Below are 26,965 nucleotides of genomic sequence, written 5' to 3'. Positions count from 1 at the left end.
AAACAGCACCAACCTGTGGTAGAACAACCACTCTGATTAGTCCTGCGCCTACTGGCTGTCACCGCTGCCAAATGCTACGATGAATGTCCAGCGCTTCCTTTTCTATTCTTGCTGATGCACTGTGGGTAGCTTCCGGGTGATGCCGATGCGTTGCCTTTCGTAAACCCTCGGTGAAGGGCACCTTGCACATAGCGGTTCGTCCCGGCCAGTCTGCGGGGTTAATGGCGCAGTGGGTATACCTGCAGGGCTGCTTCCGATGCTCCGCCGCTTTCAAGCTTCCAGTGAAGGACAGCCTCGTGCTAGCAGTTCCTTGCGGTGAGTCCCAGGTTACCTCTAGTAGAACAACCACTCTGATTAGTCCTGCGCTTACTGGCTGGTGATATGAGTGTATTACAGTGTCAAATTAACCCGGAGTCTGCCGCTACGGCGTGCCTCATACTCCTGTTGTGGTTTTGGCACGTAAAGCCCCATAAACCTTTTCCGGTTTAATACTTTTGCCACAGTGCGATGTGCCATGGGAGGCAATGCCTATGGTCAACCGTCTCAGAGTTTATGAAATATGGCGCACAACAACGCCTCAAGCAAACACTTCTCCCTGTGTGTTCTGTGTACTACACAAACAGCAGTGGTGCGCGCAAGGTAATGTTTAATACCAACTTATCAGTCTCGTGTTAGACTAAACATTGCCGTAATTTTAGGTTTATGTTATCTCTCACAACGTTCTTTAAGCGCTCGCGGAAACAAGCGTGGACGAATGTTTGGAAAATGACGAAGCTAGTCGTCAGCGTAAGCTGCTTACCTTGTGAATAAGAAATCGTACACAAGGCCTTTGCTTCTTTTTTGGTTGTTGAGAGAGAGAGGTTAAACGTTGGCGAACGGAAACGGCCGAAAGTTCGAAGAACGTAATTGTTCCTTAACGTAGTAAGGTAAAACTGCAGCGTTGTATGCCAGGTCTTGCTCGCTTAACCCAAACGTGACTTACTATACATATCGGCATCTCCCTGCACACTTTGACATCTCAAATAATCACACGGGGGTATATACTTTCTCGTGAAAATGGCGATTTGTGAGGACGACATGAAAAATAAAAATAATCTTTGCAAATTTAAACTGTGGCCTTGCGCCTGCTATTAGTTTACCATACTGCTGAAAGCTATGCGCCGCTATCAAGGCATGCGCTCGCCGTTGACAGTACAGATTGACGGCATATCTTGTGTAGTTATGCGGGAATTTGTTTAGCACCGTCTGTCCCGCTAATTTACGTCTCACGTGAGCTGCTTGAGAAAGTTCTTTACGAATGCAGGTTATTGTGTCAGAAGCTTCAAAAGCAGCTGTTCTGCATTATAAAAATGTACGCCTTCCAGTGTCGCAACCAGTACTCGCTTCAACTGATAGGTGCAATGCACAGGGTCTGCGCCTGCGCGCAGCTTCTGGAGACTCCTGCATACCACTGCTATAGACCACTTTGTAGTCTCTCTATCGGCTTTGTCGCGGTCTTATGATTCCAATAGTTCAGCTTGCTGCAGTACTTTTACGAGCAGGTCCTGACGTGCAGCTAAGGCAATTGCAGAAGCCATTACTCGCGACATTTCAGCGACGATGGGGCGGCTGACTTTCTGCATGAATTTTCACGGGTCAAGATGGCGGCCGCGAAAGATTTTTGCAACCCGGTTGGCCATATTTGGCTCTAAAGTTTGGCTCTACAGTTAAAGGTGGGAAAGCCACACGACTTGAGGATAGAAGCGCGGGGCACTGCCAGCAGTGTTTTAAAGTGAAGCACACCGTGTCGTAGGAGGTGGGGGTGGGTCACTGGGTGTGCATACGTTACAGGAGCGAGTTCGAGAAAAAACTCGATGCTAAAAACTAGTTTTTCCCGCACCGCGTCCAATGTACACAATGCCCTCTGGAGCTCCCTCGCCATCCCTACATTAGCCTATTGACAGCTGTAGTTATCCGTGACTCCCATCAGAAGCATTGCAGGAACTGCAGCTGCAGCGCTTCCCTTTCTATAAGGTGCGATTCCAGAGGGGCCGCAGATGGAACTGTAGAGAGAAGTGGCAGTTCCCATGCAAGGGAGGCGAGGGGGGATGGGGGTGTAAGGAGATGGCAAGCATAGCCTCGGTTTCAAGGGAAGTGGATAAGCTTACGTTCGTCCTGTGTTTCTGCTTCGTCCTTGTGGCGTTCTTGCGTTATATATCCCAGTTTATGATTAAACTACCAACACGCGCAAACTGGTTCCCTGCTCAAGGTACGGTTCAATACGTAGCTGCTGTTTCTGAAAACTATTTCTGAAAAATAAACACCATGCAAACTTGTCAGGCCGACAAACTACGCAGGGCGTACAGGAGCAGAGCCGTGTTAATTAATGCGCAATGCAACGTCCAAGCACCACTAGTGAAGCGGTCAGCCGTCACATCTACATTTCTGTGGCCGCCGGCGTAGCTTTTCGGCTATGGCATTGCTAGAGGCCGTGGATTTGATCCCAACCGTGGCAGACGGGGGCGGAATAGAAAACGCACGTGCACTTACATTTTGAGACACGTTAACGAACGTCACGGTGTCAAAATTAACCCGTAGTCCCCACTACGGCGTGCCTCATAACCCAATTGGGGTTTTGGCACGTCCAGTCCAATAATCCAATGTAAGTTTATTACGTCTGCCACAATGCGATGTGCCATGCGAGGCAATGATTATGCTCAACCCTGTCAGAGGTAATGAAATAGGGCGCACAACAACGTGTCAAGCAGCACCTGACAAACAGCAGTGGTGCACGCAAGGTAATGTTTAATACCAACTCATCAGTCTCGTGTTAGACTACACATTGAAGAAATTAAGCTTTAGTCATCAACATCGGCGCTAATTATCGTCAATCAAACCATCCAGCACGGAATGCATCGTTTACATCGATTCCCACACTGCGTGGGATATGCATAAAATTTTCGTTCTCTTCATTTCTTTTCTTTATTTTTTAACTATGATGCGAGTAAAAGTCAATCCGTAATCCGAAGTTCTCGAGCCTAGACTTCACGCTTACGTGCCTTAGTACTGTGATAGTACCTATGATAGCCGTCTACCTATGATAATAACCAAGAACCTGCGTAATCGCCCTAGTTGCAGACGCTTAGTCTAGCACGAACTGGAATCTCTTGCCTGCCACCTTGAATGATTCACTATATGGAGGCGACTTGTGCATATGGGCATCTGACTCGAGTACTCAAGCCGTTCATTAACATCTACAAGCTGGCTTAATGCTAATTAATTATATTTTTATGAGCAGAGGCATACTCATTTCGCATGAGAAATCTGCTGTATTTCCTTCTACAAGGAAATGCCTCAATAAGTTGGTGATAGTGCGTTGTAGTCGCAGCTCCCGAGGCGCACACGAAAGACTTCTGGCATAAACGTTGGTAGCCGGCGGTTTTCGCGTTACCTCAAATCAACGGTCAAGTCGCGACGAACACCGGCGGCGTCGTATTTACGCTAGTGCTATCCCAACCAGGATTCAATGCCCCGGGTGCATATTGAGCAATGTTGTGCGGAAGGAAGCGTTCGATTTCATTTTGTGTCGCCGAGAGGCCGATGTTAACAGCGGCCACTGCAGCGCCGACGTCCCCGCACTTGAGTTGCAGAACGCATGCGTCAGCAACGCCGTCAACCATTGCACACCTGGCTTCGCAATCCGGTGGTCAGGACAACATTCTCGGTCCAATGGACGGACTGGCGGTCATTTCGTTTTCGTAAGTGGCCACTCCGGCGCACCTGACAGACTGACGCTTCCAGTAGAACACTCGTTCGAAGTCGGTTGCGGATCAGCACTGCAAGTCTCCGACAAGGCGATGATGTCTGTTTTCGGCATTGCGCAATTCCCTTCAACGTCTGGGGCATGTAGACTGAACATTGAACGACACGACTGAGACGTGTCCGTTTCTTGCGGCTCGTTGGAGCCTGTCGATCGTCTGATCAAGTGCATAATTTCCGCTTTTTTAGGAGAATCATCTCGTCACGTAGTGTTCGATCCGTGGTACCACAGCGATGCTTAAATGTAAAGTCATTGTCTCACTTTTTAGGTAGAAGCCTTCAACAGCTGTGGCACGCGATAGTGCGACGTACAAGAGCCGCAGAGGGTGCCTCTTATCCTAGTCGTGCATGGCCTGTGATTTGTGGATGGTCATTGCATTGGCTTGTACGAGGGGAAAGCTGACCCTCTCGGACGTAAAGTTATCGCGCATGTACGAACTTAGGGTCACATTGCGCCTGCCTATGGCAACCCACTGGGGTCGTATTGCAGGCTGGCGCACTCTAGCGTGCTTTGCCTTGGCCATTGCGACGACACCCGCAGGTGCACCAAGAAACTCCGGAGTAAGTTGTGGCTAGTCGTTCTCGTTATTTCCTATGTAGCTTAATACAGCCGACATTGCTGTAGACTAAATGGTCTGTGTTGACTGTTGGAATGATTTGCGATACTCTATCTTGGAGCATCAAACGCATCAATCTTGGAGCAGCATATGCGAGTTCTGGCATCACTGATCATTCTGGCATCATTCCTCGTTGTTACAGACGGGAACCCAAAACCGTCGAGTTAGCGTGAGCCTAGCGGTCTAGAGCTTGACCGGCAGACAGAGTCCCAGTCGGTATAAACGGGCTCCCAGTTGATGCCATCGTGCTGCTGACTCCACATTGCAGTGGCTCACGAGTCGCTAGGGTGGTCCAAACAGAGGACATGGCGACGACGTAAGGAGTAACAAGAAGATTATATTACGTCGCTACGGTGCGCGGTTAGCTGTATAAGCTTCGTGACGGAGAATGACACCACAAACGCTCTAGCATCTGCTGAAGGCTGGATACCGTTGGAGGAGTCGTCTGTCAGAGCATTCGGAATGAAGGTCGCTAAGGTAAAGGAGCAAGCGAACACTCCAGGCTTGCGACCGACGCTCGGTACGGAGTAGTCCGTTAGCAACTCCGGTGTTTCTTAAACCAGATAAGACTCTTGTCACTTTAAAATGGTATTGACAGTCCTGTCACCGGCAGGGCGGTTCAATTTTATAGAAACCAAACAATAATATTGAGTAACCCTTAAAGGGCCCCTGAAACGGTTCGGACAAATTTTGTAGACGCGTACGGTACAGCTTAAGTAGGACATTCGCACCACAATTAGGATGAAGCGTTACGTATTAATGGAGCTACAAGCGAAGTTACCCACCTCCCTAGCCATTCTTTTGCTCCTCAACTCGTTCGCCGAGCGAGCGGGGCTAAGCTCCGCCTTCACTGGTTTGACGTCACGATGCGACGTCACATCGTCCACTTCCGGTTGTTTTGGAGCCCGTCCCCACCCGCGCGAGACCTCTCCGCTAGCCGCTAGGCCGTCGACCCCAAGCGGAGCTATCGAAGCAGCGTGCGTTGTGAGCAATCTGTCGTAGCCCCGAACGTGTCTGGTATTCCGGTAACCACCGGCAAGCTGATCATTTCGGCAAATGACTGGAGGCATAAACTCAAGCTGATGAACGAACTTTAGTGTAGATGCACGTGAGCGGCCTGATCGGTCAGCACGGTCCATACACTTGTTGGCGCAGCGCTTAACCAGCCAAACAAAGCGCTAATATTGCTCTAACCAAGTGTAAAACATTTTAAGCATTTATAAAAACAACGTGTTGATGATTACACTCCGGCGAAAAATACACACCAGCAGCAAAGAAGAATACACTTCGTTGCTGCTACAGTGTATGGTTGAGCTCTGTGCCACCAGGTGGCTGCACCATGCAGACCATTCTAAAGCCCCTCAATTTTCCAAAAGTAGCGCCATTCTTAGATCTTTCCGCCACCCCGCTCACCCAGGCGCTTCCTCCTCCACTCCTCCTGTCGCCCCAGCCTCCTCCGCTCCCCCATTGGCCAATCTGTGTCACGTGAAAGCGGGCCCCGCGCTTTTGTATATTTTTTTCTTTCCGGCGCAGAGCATGCGCCACGCTTTTGTATATCTTTTCTTTCCAGCGCGCTGCGACCCCCAATCTTGGGCCTGCGACCCCCATTTTTGGGCCTCCGCGACGAAGTACGGCAGGCGGTTTTAAGGAGCGCGGTAGTTTTATACAATGTGTTCGGGCCGAATGCTTAATTGCGATGCCGTGCTGCTGCGCCTACGGTTGCCACAACAGACCCAGTGACGGCAAAAAGCTTTTTGTTTTACCATCCGCCGGGCGCTACGCAAAACGAAGAAAAGTGTGGATTCACAAGATCGGGCGGGCTGACTTCGAGCAAGTGGCAAAGAACGCGCGGCTTTGTTAAGTGACACGGCTCCTCCAACCTCTTCTTTTGACGCCCGCGTCAAAACGGGCCCGTGTCCAGTGCATTGGGGGTGCGTTAAAGAACGCCAGCTGCAAAAAAAAAATTAATCCAGAGCCCCCATTATGGCGTGCCTTATGAGATCGTGGTGTTGGGATGTAAAACCCAAGAATCAACTTTTCTTCTGTCTTGTGTGCCTTGACTGTTCCAGTTAACGCAACACTGCTTCCTTGTGAAAACTTACAACGCAAAAGAATACAGACGCACGTAGTATACAGAGATAAAATTAGCACTTCAACAAAAGTGTTGCTGCTGCCAATGAGGGAGGGGGATAATTATTTTCTGAACCTCTTTCCAGTTGTCCCATCAAGTTCATTCTTTCTTTTCTATCAAATTCTAACCATTTGCACTGTAATAAATAAATAACGATTTCATAAGCTGGTAAGTTGTTAAAATTATCTATACCGCCTATGTGTGAAAACGTTGCTCATGGCCACCACAGCCTGTGCATGAGCTACGTACATCTGTAAAAGGCGCGGAACAGAAACGGCCCTGCTGCCAGGCATTGCTGACCGCAGACAGTCGGAATCTCTCACGCGCCGGCCGAACAAAATCATCCTACAGGTACGTAAATTAACCTAAGAAACCACGTGCACATACTTTCGCGCTGTCAAAACCTGAAACTCTGGTAATTAATCGCGTGTCTGAGCACACCGCGTGCTTGTGTCGTGTTTCAGCAACACGAACTTTCAACGTGCGCGCGCTTTACGCCTTAAATATGCCTTGAATAATGGTGCTTTTCTCTATTTCTTCCGCAAATCCGACACGACATTCTTAAGGCCAGTTACCGACTGAGAAAGCAAGATCTAGATTGCAAAAACTGCTCCGCAGGACTCGAACGAACTTTTCCGCAGATTTCCTCCCGTAGCGTGTTAGCCGTCGTCTGCTACCGCAGGCCCACTGCCGGCGGCGCCACCGTCGAGGCCGCGCCGAGCGGAGGAGGAGAGAAGTGAATGGCGCTACTTTGGGAGATTGAGGGGTTTTAGACCATTCACATTTGCCCTTCTGCTCATCTCATGGCTCATCCCGTTACGGCACAGTCAAGCGGCCAGGCCCTGTCCCCTTGCGCTTGCGTTTGCCCTAATACCGGACTCGCGAAACGCTATTGCGTTAGTAATCTTCCGGTGTAAAGTGACGGCCACAAACGCGCAAATCCTGGCGCCGATTGGATAGCAGCAGTCCCATGCGCAGCAGCCAGTTCGCTCGTACGCTGCCTTGCAGAGGGACACGATGTCGCAGCTTGACATACTGCCAGTCGCTACGTTCGCAGTCCACAAGGCAACAAAGTCGAATCATAGTGCTCGCGAAAAGACTGAGACCAACTCTGACCGCGGAGCTCTCGTCAAAATGGAGCACGTTGTACACAAGTAGACGACCATTGCTGTTTGCCGGAAGTGCTTAAGTGTACTGAAAAATTTTTCTTGTGCATTCTCTTTATGCTACTTTCTTTTTATAAAAACAAGTTAACTAGCATTCCAACTATTACGAAGATCATTTGTTTACTATAAAGTTGGAAAAATTATCGATCACGCGCCCTGGTCAGCCAATCGAATAGCTCGCCTCACTGACGTCATATGGGTGATTTCGGTCATATGGGTAGGGGCGGCTTAAAATTCCGCCGAGCAGTGCGCTGCGATCGGCAGCGATGTGCATTTTTAAAACCTTATAATAAATTACACGCTTTACGCGGAGCACTTAGATGTGTCAATTAATGATCAGAAGGACTCAGTACGTTTGTAGACAATCGTCAAAAGTGTTTCAGGGTCCCTTTAAAAGAAGTACCGAAACTTAAACGCGTTCTTACCTCATGTAACGTTACGATGAGCCGGCGACGTGAGATCCTATACCACCACAGTGTAAACACGCAGAACGCGTGCTGGACACGCAATACACGTGCATGGCGCTAACGCAGAAAGCTGATGGCTTGTGATACCTCCCGACGACACAAGGAGATATGACAGTTTTCCCGGACTAAACAGCGTCGATTTCAGCGACAGTGGCAGCGTAGCTTTTGACGTCACAAACACAGGGTGTCTAGTTAAAGGATATGAGTAGGGAACTCGCAACCAATCTTTAAAATTTATGTCAGCAAACCTCAATGAGGGTCTTGCAGCCATATTGTTTGGCAGCGGTTGATAACGAGAGTGCAAAAGCGAGCATATATTCATATTTGTATTAAGATCAGGGAACGCCGAAAAATCGCCAGTGTTGCCCTTAAGGGGACAGGGTAGGTCCTATTCTAGCCATGTATTTTAGGCTATGTTCGTGACCCTTTTTCTAGTGATCTGCTGGGGTTAGAACAATAATCTTGGTGGCATTGTAATCAGCAATGTTAGGTAGTATTACTGAACCAGGATTATTTCTTTTTAGAGATTAGATTTTTTGTTTTCATTTTTTTACTGGACCCACCAAATTTTAGAGCCAAAATCTGCAGTAAATAGCCTGTAAACAAAAATACCCTACAAGGATATTTAAAATCCTGGTTAAGTAGACTTTCTGTAATGTTTGCTCAATATCTGAAAAATGTGTTTGCCCTAGCGCTTGTAGTTTCTGAAAAAAAAATGGCTGTGGCTTAGGTAAGGTTAAGCCCAGGATGCGAAGCATACTAGCCTTTATTTTAGTTGTTGAACCACTGTTTAGCCTGGTGAACTGCTGTTGCTTGGCTATATTTGGTTCGGCTAGACGAAGAAACAACTCATGCATTACTGCTTCGCCTTCAAGAGTGGAACGCGACAGCGTTCCCGTCGACCCGCCAGGGGGTGTAAGACAATGGGCTACAGGGCAGCGACTACGCGCCCCGCATTGGACGCGGTGAGCGTCGAGCAAAGTAGCGTTCGGCGCGGCAACGAAATGTGCGCCTGAGCAAGAGACGCACGCCTTAGAAACAGCTTGTTTCTAAGGCAACACCGCATTCACTAGAGGCGCTTTTGTACCGCTTTGAAGCATCGTACTCGAGGCTCAGTGGTAGCGTCTCCGTCCCACACTCCGGAGACCCTGGTTCGATTCCCACCCAGCCCGTCTTGCAAGAGTTGAGCCAAAGCCACTTCTCCTCTGTCGTGACGTCACGGTGTCACGTGGTTTCAAGGCGACACCGCCGCGCCTGAGGAGCTGGGTTGAGCTCTCGTAATATGCTTCGCATAAAAGGGTCAAATGCAGCAAAATTAGGTGTTTTGAGATAATTGGCTTTGAAGTGGAAGAAAGAGCTTTATTGCAATATAGGACTATAGAAAAAAATTCTAGTGCATTTTTTCGATAGCCACCAGCCTGGTAGTCCCCTCCATCGTCAACACTTCTTTTCTGAGCTAGCTGCCTAGTTTTCCCGGCCCCCTTAGTTACCAGTCGTGTAGCCCTCTCTGCAATGTACACTCGCCGCCGGTCAACTTGGCGCAACCACTGGACTGTGAACCGTCCTGGAGAAACTCGGAATGACCTCAAAATGCCGGCTCGAGCAATGCTGCGGTCATTAAAAGTTAGCACAGCATCCATTGTCACTATTTTCAGCGTCTTGAGGCCTAGAAAGACATTCTTCGGAGCGCGCTCCCATACAACCTTGTTGAACGCCTCATTCGCGTTCTGAGTTTTTCCATGGAGACATTTCTGGAGAAGCTCAGGTTTTGAGAGCTGCTGAAACACCGGCGTTCCGCTTCCAGCGTTCCGCCGAGCGCGAAAGCTTTGATGCAGACGCGCACGTGGTGGCCGTGACGCCCACTCCTTGATTGTGTTGCAGGCAATTGGGGTCATTGGAGATCGAGTTATGCCGGTTTCCGTGGAAGAGACGTTTTTTAAAGCACTTCTTTGGCTTCGTCATTGCATTACCGCTACATAACCAGCACCAAAGTATAAATAAATTCAATTGTCCGCGAAAACACGCCAAAGCACGCGCAAAACGCCCCGCGTTACGAGTAATCCAGCTGCGTCTTAGGATTCGTTTGGCTAAGTTAAATATGTTAGCTAGGTTTTCATTGTTGCCAAATGAGTAACAGCCATTCCGCTAAAAGTGGCAAAAAATAGGCGGTGAAAAAAATTTTTTTTTTCAGTTTAGGAGAGGCAAAGGTCCCGAGCATGAGTGAAAGGGAGCGTGGCTGGATGCTGCCTAGGTTTCGAAAAATGTTGATTTTGAGGTAAATATTTCGCGTAGGCGCAAACGAAACACTGGGCCATGTTAGGGAAAGAATAGAGATTTTAAATTACACACAAAAAAAATCAATTTTTCCCGAAAATTTGCCTACCCTGTTCCCTTAAAGGTTTCCCAACCGCCACTGGCGCAGCATAGGGAAAGGCCCACGCATGCACAGGCACCGCCGACGACTGCCTCTGCAACGAGGAAGAGAAGGAGGGAATGCGCACAATAAGCGGCTTGCCCGCCGAAGAGAGACAGCACTGGCGAGCCCACGCCAACCCGAGGCAGTAGAGCGCGCCGTGGGGAAGAAGGCGTGAATATGCGCGAAAAGACCGACGTCTTTTCGCGGTTGCGGCCTTCTAGGCGTTTTATTGCAATAGCAATTATATGGACACTCCAGGCGCATTTCTGCAGTCGCGTGATAAAGTCCAATGGCGATAACTGTCGGCGAGCGCCGTATGCTGTATGCGCGACAGAAAGATTGCGAGGGTGAGAATACTACTCATCCTTCGCGTAATAGGGCAGATGCCGCTGTCTGGCGGCAACTGCAGATCAATTGATTTCCTTGTCTACACATGCTACATATCTTTCATCCCACCCTGTGCCCTTCCTATTGTCCCCACTGTGGGGCCAAACCCACGGTGTATCACTCCATATGGCAAATGCCCTAACCCTTCGAGTGTTCCTCCTATACCCAACCCTACCCTTTCCTCTTGGGAGTCTGCGCTGCTCAGCACAAGCCAGCAGGAACAGCAATGGCCGATCCAGCCGGCTCGCGAAGTCGCGCATGGCAATGGAGCCCTCGACTGAGGGCCCCACTCATCGAGGAAATTTTCTACTTGCTTTGCGAAATAAATGTTTATTCTCTCTCTCTTGCGAGGGTGAGCCGGCGAACGCAGTTCAATCCAACACCTCGCGTCCGCCATCGAGGAACGCGAGCCGGAAGCGTGCCCTCTCCTGACGCCCGCGAGGCACGGCAGCACCTCCTAGACATGTTCTAGTTTCTCTAGGGGGTGTTGGGCACGGGCGTCAAGAGAGGGAGGGGTGGAGAGGGGGCGCCAACTTGCCTCGATGTCCTCCTCGATCGCCGCTCCGGAGAGTGGAGATAACCGCGGCGTCTCCTACGGCGTTGCGCACGCGAATGGCGGACGCCTTTGACGGACAGCTTAAGGACGTGTTGCTGGCGCTTGTGCGTCATGAAAGCCATCTGCCGTGGCGAAAGTGCGCGCCAGTGCGGGCTTCATCTTCAAAGCGATCTTTGATCTTTGGAGAGTGCGCATAGTGCTGGTAGCTTGGCATGCGGTGTGCTTTCTACGTTTTGTTCACGGTGAAGCGATAGGCGCACGAAAATCAATTCTCTTGCTGCAGTCGCGATTCCATCTCCAGCATTTTTACAGCGGGTTTTCGCGCTCACCGAGCGACATGTGTTCATGTTTACCTGTGCGCGCGTGGCCCAGTGCTTGTTAATTTAGAAAAAACACGTTGGCGGGCGTGTTGGTTTCACTCCATTATATAATGTGTAAGCGCGACTGAACAACGACGTAGAAAGCAGCCGACGCGCAAAGTGAGCGCTATCTCTCGGTACCCCCATGAAAAGGAGGGTACCCTAACGCCGGTTCCTCAGGACCATTAATAAAGTTCTTTTTCTGTCTGTCTGTCTTCTTTCTTCGACCTCGTACAGTCGCGCTTACATATTCTATCATTGTTGCTAATTTCGTTAGTAAGCGAATGTTCAAAGTTCATACGGTTGCTAAAACTACTATCCTTATTTAGTACAGCTATCCTCTACATGGCTACCCCAATCGGTGCTTCGCCTTTCGGACGAAACTGCGACATTCTTTCAACTGTTGTGAGCGGCTCGGCGAACTTCAAACGTCAGGGCACTCGCCGTCGCTTTGGTGCCGTGACACAAATTATTCATCACATAGGCCAGTCGTACCACCGTCCAATCTTCGCAGCGTTTCTTGCCTTCTATATAAATGGCCCATGGTTGGCGATATTCTTTTTCTTTGTGATCAAAACATGCTATACAACGGAACTAACATCCCTTGAGCGAAACGCGCTGGTCATCTTAATTTGTGAAGCAACTGTTCAGCCGCTAAATATTTTGGGCACCGATTTTTTTCTTTTCTTCTACGCGCAGGTTATAGGTGAGACTATAGAAGGACTGCGTTCTGCGGGCGGCACAGCGTTTCTCCAAACAAGCGGCCGGTGAACCATGTATGAATCCTCGCAAGCTGTCGTCACGAAACGTGCACCCGAAAGGGCCAGCACCGACTGGAATGGGTTGAACATTCCGTGCACCAAGAAGGATGGTGCGAGCTGCAGCTTAATGAAGCACCGTCGTGAGTTGAACAAGGTCCTCCTAGGTGCTTGCCTAGAGCTTGGGGAAGATGGGCGAGGAAAGAGCAGAGGTGCCGTCCTAGTCGCGTGTGGTGAGGAATGCACTTGCCATTCCTTTGCATACGGCCCGGTGCACGTCTCACGCGAAGCGAGGGCACTGGATCTCGCTGAGCGTCTACTCGCCGAGCATCGCTGCATCACAGCGATAAAATTCAAGGTGATTTCGATGGGTCGCCCCTCGATCCATTCAGCAATAAAGCGCAATCGCTTTTTGAAAAGCATTACCTTCTGCCCAGCATTTCTATCATCACCTCGCGATGACGCAATCTTTCTCGAAATGCTAAATCCTGTCCCACAGCGTCATAATGTCGCCCTCAATGTCAATGAGTTCGAGGAGGAATGGGATTTCGACGTGCCCGTGTCCGAAAGGTTGCTCTGCTTGGGCATGGATCATCTGACCGCACTGGACATGTCATATGTTGAAATGACCGATACCCATGCGTGTTGGCTGGTCCGCCTGCTCACTGAAAACAAGAGCATCACTGAGCTGAGTGTCTCAGAATGCGTGTTCGGCTACAGCGACGGAGCCTCTAACGCGCTGTTCGCCAGATACCTCGCGAAAGAAGACTGCGCGCTGCGAAAACTGACTCTCAAATCGATGTTCCTTTACGACGGAGGGTTGCCCCTGAGGGAAATCATCGATGCAGTCTGCAATATGAACACACTGCTGGAACTCAACGCAGACATCGTCACGGCTAGCGAAGTATTGTAAGTATTGCTTATAATTGTATTACGAACCGACGGTACACCAACAGGGCATCTCGCAGCACATATTACGGGACTTTGGCTGCTTCGTCCTGTAATGGCCAACGTGTCATATAAGAAAATTTTAAGCATCATACTTAGTGTCAAATGTAATTTAATGGACACAAGTTAACACAATGCCTATATTATTGTATTTCATGCGCTGTAGCGAGCTTTTGAATCGTGGAGAGTTCAGCGAACAAATTATTAATTGAGTATTTGCTAAACAGGTACAGTTTATTTGAAGTAAAGATTTCTTCAATTAAATCGCACTTCATGGCTTGAAATAAAGCGGGACATGTTGTTATACATTTCCCCTATGTCGAAATACGATTGGAAATTACATGATTATTAACGATTTTTGCGTCACTGCGAGTTTAGTTATCCTTTTGGACTTCCTATTGTCATTTGTTAAGATTGCCATTGGCGTCGTGTATTCAAGCTCCTGTTGTATTCCTCACTCTAGACCACACCTGTCAGTTGTCATTATTAAAATTGAACTTGCCCTTAAAGGGACCCTGAAGCGCTATTTAAGTGAGTATTATTACCTATCGTTTTCAAATCACCGCTACTGATTGCGAGGGGAAATGATGAGCAGCACCGGAGAAAAGATCAAACTTGGTTCTGGCTGAATTTTGTGCCGGAACTTCAGCCCCTGATTTCAGTGTGACCTCTTGGATATTAACTTGCTTTTTTTTTCGTTGACGCCGTTTCACTGACGAGATGGTTGCCGACAGCTTGTGGATCTTTTGGAATATAGTGTCGCAGGATGTCTAACAATCTGACATTTCCTAACTTCCCTGAGTTGTCCAGGTTTTCCCTGAGCATCTTTGCGAAATCCCTTGAATGAGCCAGAACATTATTTATGTCAAGGCAGGCTGACAAGATGTTGCTGGATGCTGCCACTTTCTAGTAAGCTTGTTGGAACAAAAACATGACTTAATCCAGTTGGAGTTGTGAGTAATATCTATTTTGTTTAAACATAGGGCACAGAGAAAAAAATTGTAAAACCAATCTGAAGTTGAGTCGAACTTTTTCAAATACGAATGAAAAGGAGATGCATACATGAGTAAATATTTTTTAATATGAGCTATGTCTGTCAACTGATTGCAAACTCATCGGTATGAGGCCTCAACGTTGTCCCAACTAAGATTCTCTCTCAGCAGCTCGAATGTCACCCTGAACTGTCCTGACATACTCTCAGCCCGTACACAACATCTCAGTGTTGGCTTTCACTCTTTAAAGAGTTTATTATGGTTTGAATGAGGGACTGCATCTCGGCGTCAGCCAACACTTTGTTTTTTGAACTCAAGCCCCTTGAAAGAGGCGGTGGCACGCTTCCTAAGCTCGATTTAGATACCAGTCCGCCCTTCTCGGAACATCAAGACCGCTTAACCACGATCAAGGAGTGAGTCCAACGCGTCAAACAACCTTATGACGCCAACACTAAAGTGCACCGAACCCATGGCGACACGCCGGCAATCGACAACCATCTCATACACTTATGGGAAGCATGCAGAGGCCTCACAAAAACATGGTGCAAACAGAAGCTAAGTCGCAAACTTAGACTTAGGATTTCAAACGTCCCTAAACAGGCCAGGAATTATGCCCTGAAGGTTCACAGGGACAATTGGCGCACGATAAGCGATTCGCTTAAAGGCACGCTGAGCACCAAAAAGACGTGGAACATACTCCGCAGCATCATCGATCCTTCAAATACCAAAACAGAAAAAAACACAACCCTACAAAAGCTCGTTGGCGAATATCCGGGAACCCAGGATGAACTCATACAGGAACTCCAGCAAACTTACACGGGAATACGGACCGGGCTTTCGAAACCATACCCTCAATATCCGGGACCTCTGAAGGAGATATACTTGATGCACCCATCATGTATGCCGAGGTATACGCGGCAGCACAGAGCTTAAAGATAAACACGGCACCGGGTCCCGACGGGATCACCAACGCCATCTTGAGAAACCTAAGTGTTGAAACCCTGCGAGCCTTTACGAAGCAGCTGAACGAAGAAATATGGACAACGGGCGGAACATTACCCGAGGAGTGGACTACAGCTCACATAGTCGCTATACCTGAACCGGTAAAACCGCGCAGGCTCGATCAACTACGACAGATCTCGCTCATGTCTTGCCTGTGCAAGCTTCTTGAACGAATTGTACTCTCTAATAGAGCAACACATGGAAGAACATGGACTACACCCCAATTGGGTGTACGGACTTCGGAAAGGCATGTCAGCACAGGATATCTTCCTCCTCTTCAAAGAAAGGGTCCTCAACCCACAACCGGGCAGCAACAACATACTCCGTGCCCTCGACGTGGAATAAGCACTTGATAATATAGCACACGAAACCATCCTAGCTGGCTTCGCCACCATAGGATGCGGAGAGCGAGTATGCCATTATGCCGTGGTTTTTCTCAGCCACCGCAATGCCCGCATCGGCATAGCAGGCCTACAATCAGACATATATACTCTACCGCAGAAGGGTACTCCGCAAGGATCAATAATATATCCTTTCCTCTTCAACATAGGACTTAGAAAACTTGCTTTGCAACTGGAAAACATCTCAAGATTCGGATGTGCCTTCTATGCCGACGATATCACCCTATGGGCAACAAAGGGTTCATACGGCGACAGAGAAAACACATTACTCACAGCCATCAGACACATCGAGTCACACCTAATCACAGCAGGAATGAGGTGTGCCCCACACAAGTCGGAGTACCTTCAAGTCCGCCCCAAGCAAACTAAGGAACATCGAGTACCCACCAATGCATCTCGAGATTGCCGGGCAACGTATAAAGCGCGTCCCGACCGCATGCATACTAGGTATGCACGTACAGCAGAACAACGGCATAAATGTAGTCTCAGAGAAATTAAATCACGTTATAAGAAGCATCGCATCACTCATCGCCAGAGTAGCGCGCAGCAAAGATGGTTTCACAGAGGAGGAAACCGTAAGACTGGTACAAGCCCTCGTCATCAGGCGCGTCACGTACGCTCTCCCGTATCAAGTCAATCGCAAAAGCGAGACAGAGCGCATGGACACTCTTATAAGAACAGCGTTCCAAACGGCCTTACACCTACTGTCAAGCCCAAGCCCAAAGAAATTACTAGCGCTAGGCGTACACGGCACCTTTGAGGAGCTAGCAAGTGTCACGCTCATAGCGCAGAGGGAGCGCCTCAACAAGACTCAACAGGGAAGACACCTTCTTCAACGGCTAGGGTACCCGCTGACACCTCAGTGCTGCAAAGAAGAAACACAACTCTTGCCTAACCACATTAGAGAGAACATTGTAGTAGACCCTATCCCCAAGAACATGCACCCCACCCACAATCAAGAGAGAAGAGCAGCGCGTGCCCGCATGTTGCACAAACGCTGTTTCAGAGACACAGATACGTACTACACTGACGCTCGCTAGCCCGTATTCATCGTCGCCACGTTGCGGGCCCAAATACACACTCGCCGTTGTCAAACTGGGGAACCTGGCAGCCTCCGCCTCCATCCGCGCCACATGCAGCGCAGCAGCAGAAGCAGCAGCGATCGCTCTCGCACTTCGCGACGCCGAGAGCAAGGGAAGGTCCACCCGCCTCTTTACGGACTCACAAGCAGCGTGCCATTTATACATGAATGGAACACTTCCTATACAAGCCATTCGAATCTTGGGTCGCTCACTAGAATGGACCCACGGTATCGTCTGGTGCCCTGGGCACGAAGGCCTGCGGGGCAACGAAGAGGCGGACTGCGCAGCTCGGGGTCTCACTAGCCGAGCGTTAGACCACACCGTTCTTCAGCCCCTGACAGACCGACCCACGAGTTATTAACGACAAGTCCACAAATACTACAGGACCAACGTCTCGGAAGAACACAATACGCTCCCCCACACAAAGCTCTCAATAAATCCCAGGCAAGGGACTAGCGCCGCCTGCAAACTAACACATACGCACACTTGTCTCGTCACGCAATCTCCCCAAGCAGTTATACGTCCCGGACATCTCCCTGGTGTTGCAACCACACAGCGACACTCGCGCACATAACACGAGTTCACCGACAGTCCGGGCGACGCAATTTCGCCACGAGTCACAACACACAAACTCATTACGTGGTCTTGGGAGGCGAGACTCTCCGAACTGGACCTGGGAAGCCAACTGGCGACCCTCGACCAGGCCTGGCGACCCGCGATCGCCAGTGGAGCCCTGTCAGAGGGAAACACCCTGGAATAAGCCGCGCAATGGTTTCTGCAATAATAAAGTTCCTCCTCCTCCTCCCGTTAATTCCTCAGTGCGTTGGCCCTTTCTGTTCTCATCCTCCTTCTGCCACGCGTTCAACCCATGGATCCTTTGAAGCACCCTCTTGGTCAGTTGTAGTGAGCGTGTGATTTTTCGGACTTCTAGGGGGCGCGCAAAGACATCCGAAAATTCGTGCGCTCCTAAAAAAATGAATGCATGTCTGTAACTGCCCGTAAGCGCTAAAATTGCCACAGGCACGTCAGAAAAAGCTCTTAAGGCCTGCCAGTACACTTATTAGGCATATCGGTGCTCATACTGTGAAAGGAGACAGGGGTGCGCGCGTGTATAATTAAGGAATACATTCCCTGCCCCGTGACAATTGCCCCTTGCCACGCTTGCTATCCTTCACCGCCTAATAATGCTTTACCAAGGCAAAGCTAACTGTCGGTGACGACTAACATTACGTAACGCGCTGTGGTCTGCGAGCTTCGAAGCCAATCGCGAAAATTACAAAGGCGCAGTCAGTGCCTTTGCTGACAGAGGCGAGTTCATTCAATGAAAAACAGAGCACCGCACTGCAAGAAGCTTAATAGAGAACGTAGAACAAGCTAGGCCTAACGTTGCCGCGGTGGTGGCTACGGCCGCCAGGGGATCTGCGTGGGAGAGTGCCGGTTCGAGGTGGCTCGATAACCGAAATGGCGGCGGTGGCGGCGGCTTCGACCAATGCCCTTTCAGACCTGCAGTCAGGGCAACATACATTGACTATGTGGAGTACATGGTGGTACCGCAAAACCATGCGAATTATCGGGCATGTTCGAAACATCGGGCGTCTGGAAAATCGGTTCTTAACCGCTCAGGCAATACCTCGTGCCGATGACACGGCGTCAATGACGATTCGCTACAATTCATCTGTTACTGGAGCCAGCATTAACACGACTTTCTTTCGCTTTCAATAAATTTATAGCTAATTTGCCCTGATAAAAGCAAAAATTTCCTTAGTTTTCCCTGAGTATTTCCAGACTATTCAATGTTCTTGAGAATTCCCGGGTTTCCCGGTTAGTAGACACCCCGAATATGGTCTTGATTTGTTGAAACATAAATTATCTTCTATACATTCAGATACTACGATTTCAGTTTCTTGCACTGAATGTATCGGAGCTCGAAATAGCTTTTTACTTGAGGCATATAATATTTCAACGAATATTTTTTTTCTCCACATGTGCTTCCAGCATGAGTACGGTCACCCTCTTTGCCGAAGTCATCACACGGAGTGCCATAATACGGCGGCTGAGGCTGCCTTCGACGTTATGCGAATGTATTGCGTCATCGCGGAATCCAAATCTCCAGTTTCCGGATCCCCAAGCCGCGAGGTGCATGGAGTCCTTGTGCCAAGCCCTGCAGAAACAGAACTCGATTCTCAGCCGGCTCCGCATCGACATGCGGACTTTCGGGGAAGCAGAGTGCCACGCCTTCTTCCGTGCAGTTGCGGACAACAAGGCACTGAACACGGTGGTCGTCGACACCTTGCCCTGCATCGACAGACTCGACAGAGTCTCCAGAACTATACGAGAGCAAGGACTCGATGACCGCGTTGTCGTCAAGGGACAGTGCGTGCACGACAACACAAGGCAGCTGCAGCAATGCCCGCAAATCTGCAATGCAACCATTTATGTGAAGATGCCAAATGCCAACCTCCCGCGCTCAATGATCCCATCTTTACACATTGTCAGTGCTTGCCATCACATAACTTCGCTGTGGGTTAAATGCGATAGCTGCGAACGCAATGAATATTCCGCCTTGACAGCATATATAAGGGCCTCTACCGCACTCACTGAGGTAGACATAGACCTGATTCCCTCGCGTGTCCTTAGCACAAGCCCGGAGCTTCGGAATCTGGAGGGAGAACTGGTGTCAGCTCTCGCTTCTAACATCAAGCTAGTCAGAGTCAACCTCAAGGGTTGGCAGCTGTCCTACGACGACTTGAACGTACTCGCGCGAAGCGCTAGCAGGAGTCTCAGCCTCATCGAATTCACCGTGACTCCTGCCTGCATCATTTACAACGGGTATGATGTCTTCGGGTACAACGAGCCTGTACACGTGATCGAAGCGTTCCTCGAAGAAGCCAACCGCAAGGAAGGCGCACTGGCGGACATCCTGGTATGACTCTGTTCTATTTCTTTTTTTGTCTGTTCGTGATTACAAGAGAGCGGTAACCTACTAAATACAACGCACACAGGGGACTCTCCACATTGAATATTCTAGCAAAATTACTAGGCAAAACTCTTGATTTTCGTTAAAATATTCCCTCATAAACGCCAGCATTCTGCACGATCTGCGCATATGTACAAAGACTGATAAGATTGTTTTGGGGACTGTGAGTGCTTACAAATGTATAAAGCTAAATACTGCCATAAAATTACGCTACAAGTAGGCACAGACTAATGTACCTCTTATCTATGATTCGCACGTTAGCTCAGTGATGACATCGCCAGAGTTCCCTGTCGGAGACTCCGTGGGACTTACGGAATTCATCTTGGCGCCGATTAATCGAACAGTATGCATCGCTTGGTCGTTGACACATAGATTGCGGCACACTGCGCACTTCTTTGCCTGCACCTTTTAAACTGATGAAGTGCATCGTTAAGTCTCCCACATGTAAAATAAACCTCCGACATTTCAACAAATTGAACTTGCGTTTCGCATTACATTCACGTAAAGACGCTTGTACGCAGCATGCGAGCGGCGCATGACCGCTCCACGAGAAAACGTTAATGCGAGAGTGGTTATGTACTCGAAACTGGTTGCGGCAGAACTATTATTTTTTCTTTCGACGTCCCTAGCCACCCTGTAATCCCCATCTTCACCATTTGCCTGAACGCGAACAAAAAAGAAATTTACAACGGATCTCCCAGCCAATCATAGCGGAATGTGAACTCCGTGCCACTGGAGCAATGTATATTGCAATGTCAAACGTGCTAACCACTATGTATTCGCGGAACATCGAGGCTGGGTAATTAGTGCAAGGCTTCACGCTGATTCTCAAAGAAGTGAAAAAGGGTAATTCATTTCGTAGGCGAGAAGGAGGAGCATTGCAGTGCACGAGGGTTGCATTACGTGGGCATTAGAAAGCAACGTGTTCTCGACAAGATGGCGGTGGTGTCCTTCTCGCGATTTTCCTCGTTGTCATGCTCATGAAAAGGGCGTCGGCGGCACAAGAGGCCATACGTGACAATGATGATGATTAACCTCATACAAGGTGCGTAACCACGATTAAATATGCGCCGAAATTGAAAGTTTTTGGTGGAAAACAACCTGAACAGCTTCGCCAACGTCGATGTTCAACAGCGACGTCCAAATGTCAAACGTCGCATGCATATCTCGCAGGGCCGCACTCCGTTATTTCGCTCATCGCATCAGTTGTAATGGAAGACGTTGGCTCCAAACTCTGCTTGAAAGCCTCAGACAGGAAATTCGAAACGAGTAACCGAGCCTTAAAACCGTGAAGCGCATTAAGAGCGCAACGATTCATTCACCGGCGTCCTACACGCTGATACAGAAGCCAAAATAATGAACGATGGAAGGAGATTTAAAATTGGTAAGGCATTTCAAAAGCCATGCTGGAGTGCCTAGACATTTCAGTAAGACTTTCTGCTAACGAACGAAGGAAATACGAACTGTCTCTTTTACACAAAACAAATGAAGAAACTACGATTCCCCAAGTTTACCTGAAATATATTAAATACTAAGACGTTGAATGATCGCGAACAAAAGATTACCATTAGCCTTTGGAATAATAACTGCGAATACAGTCGACAATGCCGTACATCCACAACGCCAGCCTTACTCATGCGTTGCTCGCGTAATATATATACATATATATATGGATATATGTATATATATGGATATATATGTATATATATATATATATATATGTATATATATATATATATATATATATATATATATATATATGTATATGTATATGGATATATGTATATATATATATATATATAATGTGTGTGTGTGTGTGTGTACAGCAGGCAAGGGCAGTAACCGTTGGTTGGGGACACGATTCATGACAAGTATTTTCGACTTAACGGTGAATGCTTCAAATTACGGAGGAGTTGACCGGGCTTGCCTCGGCTTAATGTTTAATTGCACTACTAAGCTGCTGTGTCAGCAGATGCCGAATCCCGCGGCCCATTTCACTTGCAACGACGCTTGTGTTACGCACAACGGCCATCACGATGTGACGGCACGCTCGTCAATCGCGTCAGATGCTTGCGTCAACTGGACACATGCCAAAATTTGTTGAACGAATATTACGTACTTTTATGGAGTGAAGAAATCGGGAAATTTGCAAGATACAGTTTGATTCAGCTCGCACAGAGGTGATTGCATGTCGCTGGGAGAGACCTTCATTCTGCAGATGACGTAAAAATAGACTGATGATGCTGATGATGACTGTGATCATCATCAGCATCATCAGTGCCCACAATCGCGTTCGCCTGTGACGTTTGTTGTAAAATCCTGTGGTTGCACTGGATGGCGGCTAACGTTAAAATGCTCATAATCACGTTGCGTAGACTTCATATCGGCATTGTACGAGATTATTTCTGCGACGAAGCAAGCGATGCTACGATCGAGACAGCACGTCACGTTTTTACAGTATGTGCACGGCTACCTTCAATTTTTTTCTCGATTCGCACGCGCTATCCACTTCAGTTCCATTTTCACGTACACTACAGAAGTGCTTCGAACGGTTGACTTTCGCAGGCTTACATTGCTTTAGCTTTGTACCAACCGTGGCTCATCTCTATACACGCAGGAAGTGGCCTGGAAGAATGCATCCGCCATCTCGGACGCTGCAGACTTCGTGCTGGGCGAACAAAATGGCGTGAAGGGTGCCCGCGCCCTCGAGCTGATGCGTGACCAGCCGCGTCTCCTCGAAAAAGTGAGGGAAGGTGCTGACGTCACTAAGGCCGAAGCCAAGAAGAGGATCCGCAGCGCCGTTGCTCGCGTCCGCAGCAGCAGCATCGACGAATTTATGACAATGACTGGCGTCGTCAAGGAGACGGTGCAGTGCCTCAGTCATCCCGGTGCCAGGAGGCTTCAGCTCACCGACATTGGCCACGACTGCTGGCTCCACATTCGGAGTTTCCTGAAGTTAGCAGACTTCGTGCCATGTTGAGCCAGTCCAGGTCGGTGAAAACAATCTGGCGGCTTTTTTTTTTTCGCCGTCTGCATGGGGTCGGGGCTTGAAGGAATAGCTCGTTTAACACAGCATGACGAACTTGAATGTGACTTGCTTATTCCTGGCACGATCGCCATTAGCCTTCTGATGACTCAATCGCAAAGCTCAGATTCATTTTTCTTTGTGCCACATAATTCCGTTGATAGTATAAAACGCACAACCTCAGAAGGCGCATATATAGTAAATATTCAATATTTTCTTGGATAGAATTTCGATCACATGGGGTATAAAAAAAAATACCGTCTTATTTATACCTTTACTTTTTTTTCCATACATAACAATAAATTTCTAGCGACATCACTGACAAGCTGATAGGTCGTCAGTGATGGTTGTTGGGCTTTCTTATTCATTGATAGCTGCACAGGCGAGAGAGTTTTTGAAAGGTGAACATGCTATCCCGGTTATGCCGGCCTTGTTAGCTCGTTTAGTGAGAATAAAATATCATCACGAGGAATAGAATTAATGGGAAATTTTTAAGATAAACGAGCTTGACACTTGAGATTCCGTGCAGCATTTACCGATTGTTTTTTTGTATAGATATATATGCAGGAAAACCGACATGTCATTTCATCTAGCAATCTTTTGCATTAAGGGAATGTTTCCGGAATGCACTATATAAAAACATACCAATAGCGCTAAACGAACCTAGAACATGTTTCATACTAGCTGGTGTACAGGCTACATTTTGTTTCATTTATCGGGAGATCTGTGTATCGCGATGTCATAATGCGGAAAATGGGCACAAGGGATGCAAACATCTATCTCTGGGTGCTCTGCTGTGCTACCAAACAAGGCCATGCAGTGAGTAACCGTGTAGGTCACCAGTAAGCACATTACTTGACGTAATTTATTTTTCATAAATAGACCTGCTAATGGCCGTCTCCTTTTCTTAACGCCTTTATTTCCGAAGAACACCAATTACACAAGTTAGAGGAATAAAATGGCAGTAAAAAGGGCCAGTTGGTGGTCGGTCATACTTTCTTCCTGTTCTATGTATATAGTACAAAAAAGAGAGACGCCAAATTATAATGCCCAAGCTTCAACTACAGTGAATACTGTCATGACACAGCGACACTAACGGAACATGCAAGGTCCAATTGCTTGAATGATTAGACTTCTGCAATACATATTTTATTCGTAATTAAAACAGAGCTTTGATAAACTGCAGAGCTTTTATAAAACAGAGCTTTGATGAGTTGCCATGCACGAATGCTTTTCTTTTAACACAACCTGCAGTGTGAGACTGAGACGACTAAGGGTGCTGACACATTTGTATGGTTATCACTTCGTCGTTGTTTTGGTAATGCTAATCAATAAATTTTACCAATATCTGCTTCATTCTGCAGTTTTCGGCAGCAGAGGTTGGAAGCCCTAGGGGAGAAGAAACCGAGGTGGCTCCTCCTGCTGGCGTCGAAGTACGGCTGTAAATAGGGGCTGCTACGTTTCAACTAGCAGGGCTCGCTTGTGCACCTTTGACTTTTCACGTCCGTTACATCGCCGACCCAGCAAGCTGTTAGGAAGCCACTGAACACCGTTTGCCATCACCGATCCGGAATTGTTCAAGCGTGTATTCACTGTGTGGTGGCGTTTAAGCAGTGGAGGAGGCGTTCGGTCGTTTTCCTCGTATTACTTCACGCGACATGAACGGCGATTGGAGTTTGCTTGACACGTGCCAATTTCGCAACGATAGTGGCGTGCCCATCTTTCTTTATTGACCCTGATTACAGAACTGAAACAAAGCTTAGAAGTATATCTGTCTCACCCGATACTATGTGCAGCTGTTGTTTTAATTTGCATTGTGCACTTCGGAGCGAGTGATTTGAGGCTCTTATTAGGCGCTAGTGTTGTGCAAAGTAATGTCCATGGTTTTATTGCGGTAATTAGTAACATTCAATAAAGCGAACGTGCGTCTTGCAGCGTGTCTCCCACCATGTTTTCTAGTTCCGAGACCATTCCTGTACTTTTGTATTACTCTGTCCGTAAAGCTTCAGCGCTGTCAGTGTTGTACTGTGCATTGTAATCGTTATGCCTGCTGAAAGTAAGAAATAATCCAAGCGTGTTTCTGCAGTGGAGCCCCAGCTAGCATTTAGAGCTGGAATCATTTCTCTACACGCATTGAATGTGAGAGACTCCAGACGAGAACTCGAACCTATTTGAATTGAACGTGACGCAGTTTTGTTGATTTCCCTCAACGGATTCTCATTCCCTTTTGAAGCATTGTATTTAAGTTTCTTTTTATACCGGGGAAACGGTAAGTATACAGTACCCCACACTCGACATAAACTGTAAGATATAGTTATAATATCGCACTTATTACCTCGGTATGTAATGCTACATCGACAGTCAAAAGGCGTTTCGTTCTTGAAATAGAAATATAACAGTATGCATAAATCTGATCTCTAACCACGCGTTGATGCTACTGTGGTGGAACTCAACGGATACAATATGCTTCCCATACCGAAAACAGAAGTGATGTTAGGATTAGCCATGTATATAGATTGCCTAACTCCCTTACGATGACATGTTGACACAGCAGCTGTTGACGGAATGTAAACGGGCGGTGTAGGGCAGTCAATGACTAGGCACAGTGACAATTTCTATTAATTTTACCTCCATAAAGTGAGTTTCATTCATGCAGGAACTACTCACCTTGTGTTAGCAGCAGAATGTCATAGCCACAGTGGCACGTCAATAAACAGAACAAGCAAGTTGTTGACAGATTTGTGTTTTTTGTTGCCTGTAAGAAAAGATTGCAATAAATGAGCGTGTCATGGCAAAGGGACTGTTTGTGGCCTTTTATTGAATACAGTGCATGCTGTTTATACTAGACATGCTGAAATTTAACACTCCCAGGGTTAGTTTAGTACAGACACCCGAGATGGTAGATAGGAAAACGGCGCCGCCGTAGCTCAAATGGTAAGAGTATCGCTTGATCCACTTTCATGTCCATTGATTTATCATTTCTTTAATTGAATTAACAACATACAAAGGCACCGCATGTCGTCCTTGGTGCCTGTGTATGTTGGTTTCTTATGATATGGTTAATAAAAATTGGCCCCCTCGGTTCCCTTTCTTCTCGTTCATTACATTACGTGGGTCTCAAAATCCGGCAACATTGATGCCTGGATTTAACTTGTGGGCGTTTATTGACCGGTTGCTGTCGCCCAAATAGATCATGGACTCGTGACGCCTGCGACAAAACGGATGTCCCACACCCGACGCCTAGGTTCGTGAGTGGTGGCGCTGGCTGACACTCCCAGGGTTACTTCTAGCAGTAAACTGCATAGAGTGAATGGTAAACCGGGGTCGCCGCAGTAGCTCAATTGGCAAGAGCATGGTAGGCGTGATGCGAGCATGTCGGCTCGTATATGACCTGCGGCCAGTTCTTCACTTTCATTTCCATTCGTTTCTCATTGTTTCGATTATTAAGTGTGTAATTTTCCTTGCGTTGCTCTTGGTGTGCGTGTTTGTTGGCTGAAGACGTGAAGAAGAGGGAGGAGTGGTAGTTTCCGGCAAGGACCCCCTCCCGAAATGAGTTTCTCGCTACGCCACTGCCTTCGTCACCGAGAGCAGCACTTCTCGTCGGCTCCCCACTAATGCCAGCGTGTCATCGATATCGCACTCTCCTATCGCTGTTTCCAGCAAGTTGAATCAGCACGACAAGATCGTCAAGGCGTATCGCATTACCACTATGTGATTGGGCACTTAGTGCAGTAAGTTTCCCGTTGCACTAAAACAACGGGCACCATAAAAATTGTTTGTCAGCCCCTTTAAATCATCGTTTTCAATCTTGTCAGAGTACTGTTGAGGCAAACGAATGAGTTTCGTAATATCGCAATTTCGAAGCGAGGGCCAAGCAATGAAT

The 26,965-nt window shown here is 48.0% G+C and overlaps 1 protein-coding gene across 2 annotated transcripts; it reads left to right on the top strand.

The window, feature by feature from the left end:
- LOC139052822 (uncharacterized) lies at nucleotides 1-25,878 on the top strand. Of its 2 annotated transcripts, XM_070529966.1 has the most exons (5): nucleotides 3-315; nucleotides 12,597-13,564; nucleotides 19,076-20,003; nucleotides 22,675-23,047; nucleotides 24,447-25,878. In XM_070529966.1, exons 2-4 carry the CDS (start codon nucleotides 12,672-12,674, stop codon nucleotides 23,035-23,037), a joined length of 2,184 nt encoding a protein of 727 aa, XP_070386067.1. In that variant the 5' UTR covers nucleotides 3-315; nucleotides 12,597-12,671; the 3' UTR covers nucleotides 23,038-23,047; nucleotides 24,447-25,878. The 2 variants fall into 2 exon arrangements, with proteins under 2 accessions (XP_070386068.1, XP_070386067.1); XM_070529967.1 differs by lacking the exon at nucleotides 12,597-13,564 and having other exon boundaries at nucleotides 1-315.
- Nucleotides 25,879-26,965: the final 1,087 nt, after the last annotated feature.

Source organism: Dermacentor albipictus, unplaced genomic scaffold, assembly GCF_038994185.2.
Source record: "Dermacentor albipictus isolate Rhodes 1998 colony unplaced genomic scaffold, USDA_Dalb.pri_finalv2 scaffold_39, whole genome shotgun sequence".
NCBI classification, from domain to species: domain Eukaryota; kingdom Metazoa; phylum Arthropoda; class Arachnida; order Ixodida; family Ixodidae; genus Dermacentor; species Dermacentor albipictus.
The sequence above is the reverse complement of the archived record's forward strand: the minus strand, read 5'-3'. Positions and strand labels throughout refer to the sequence as shown.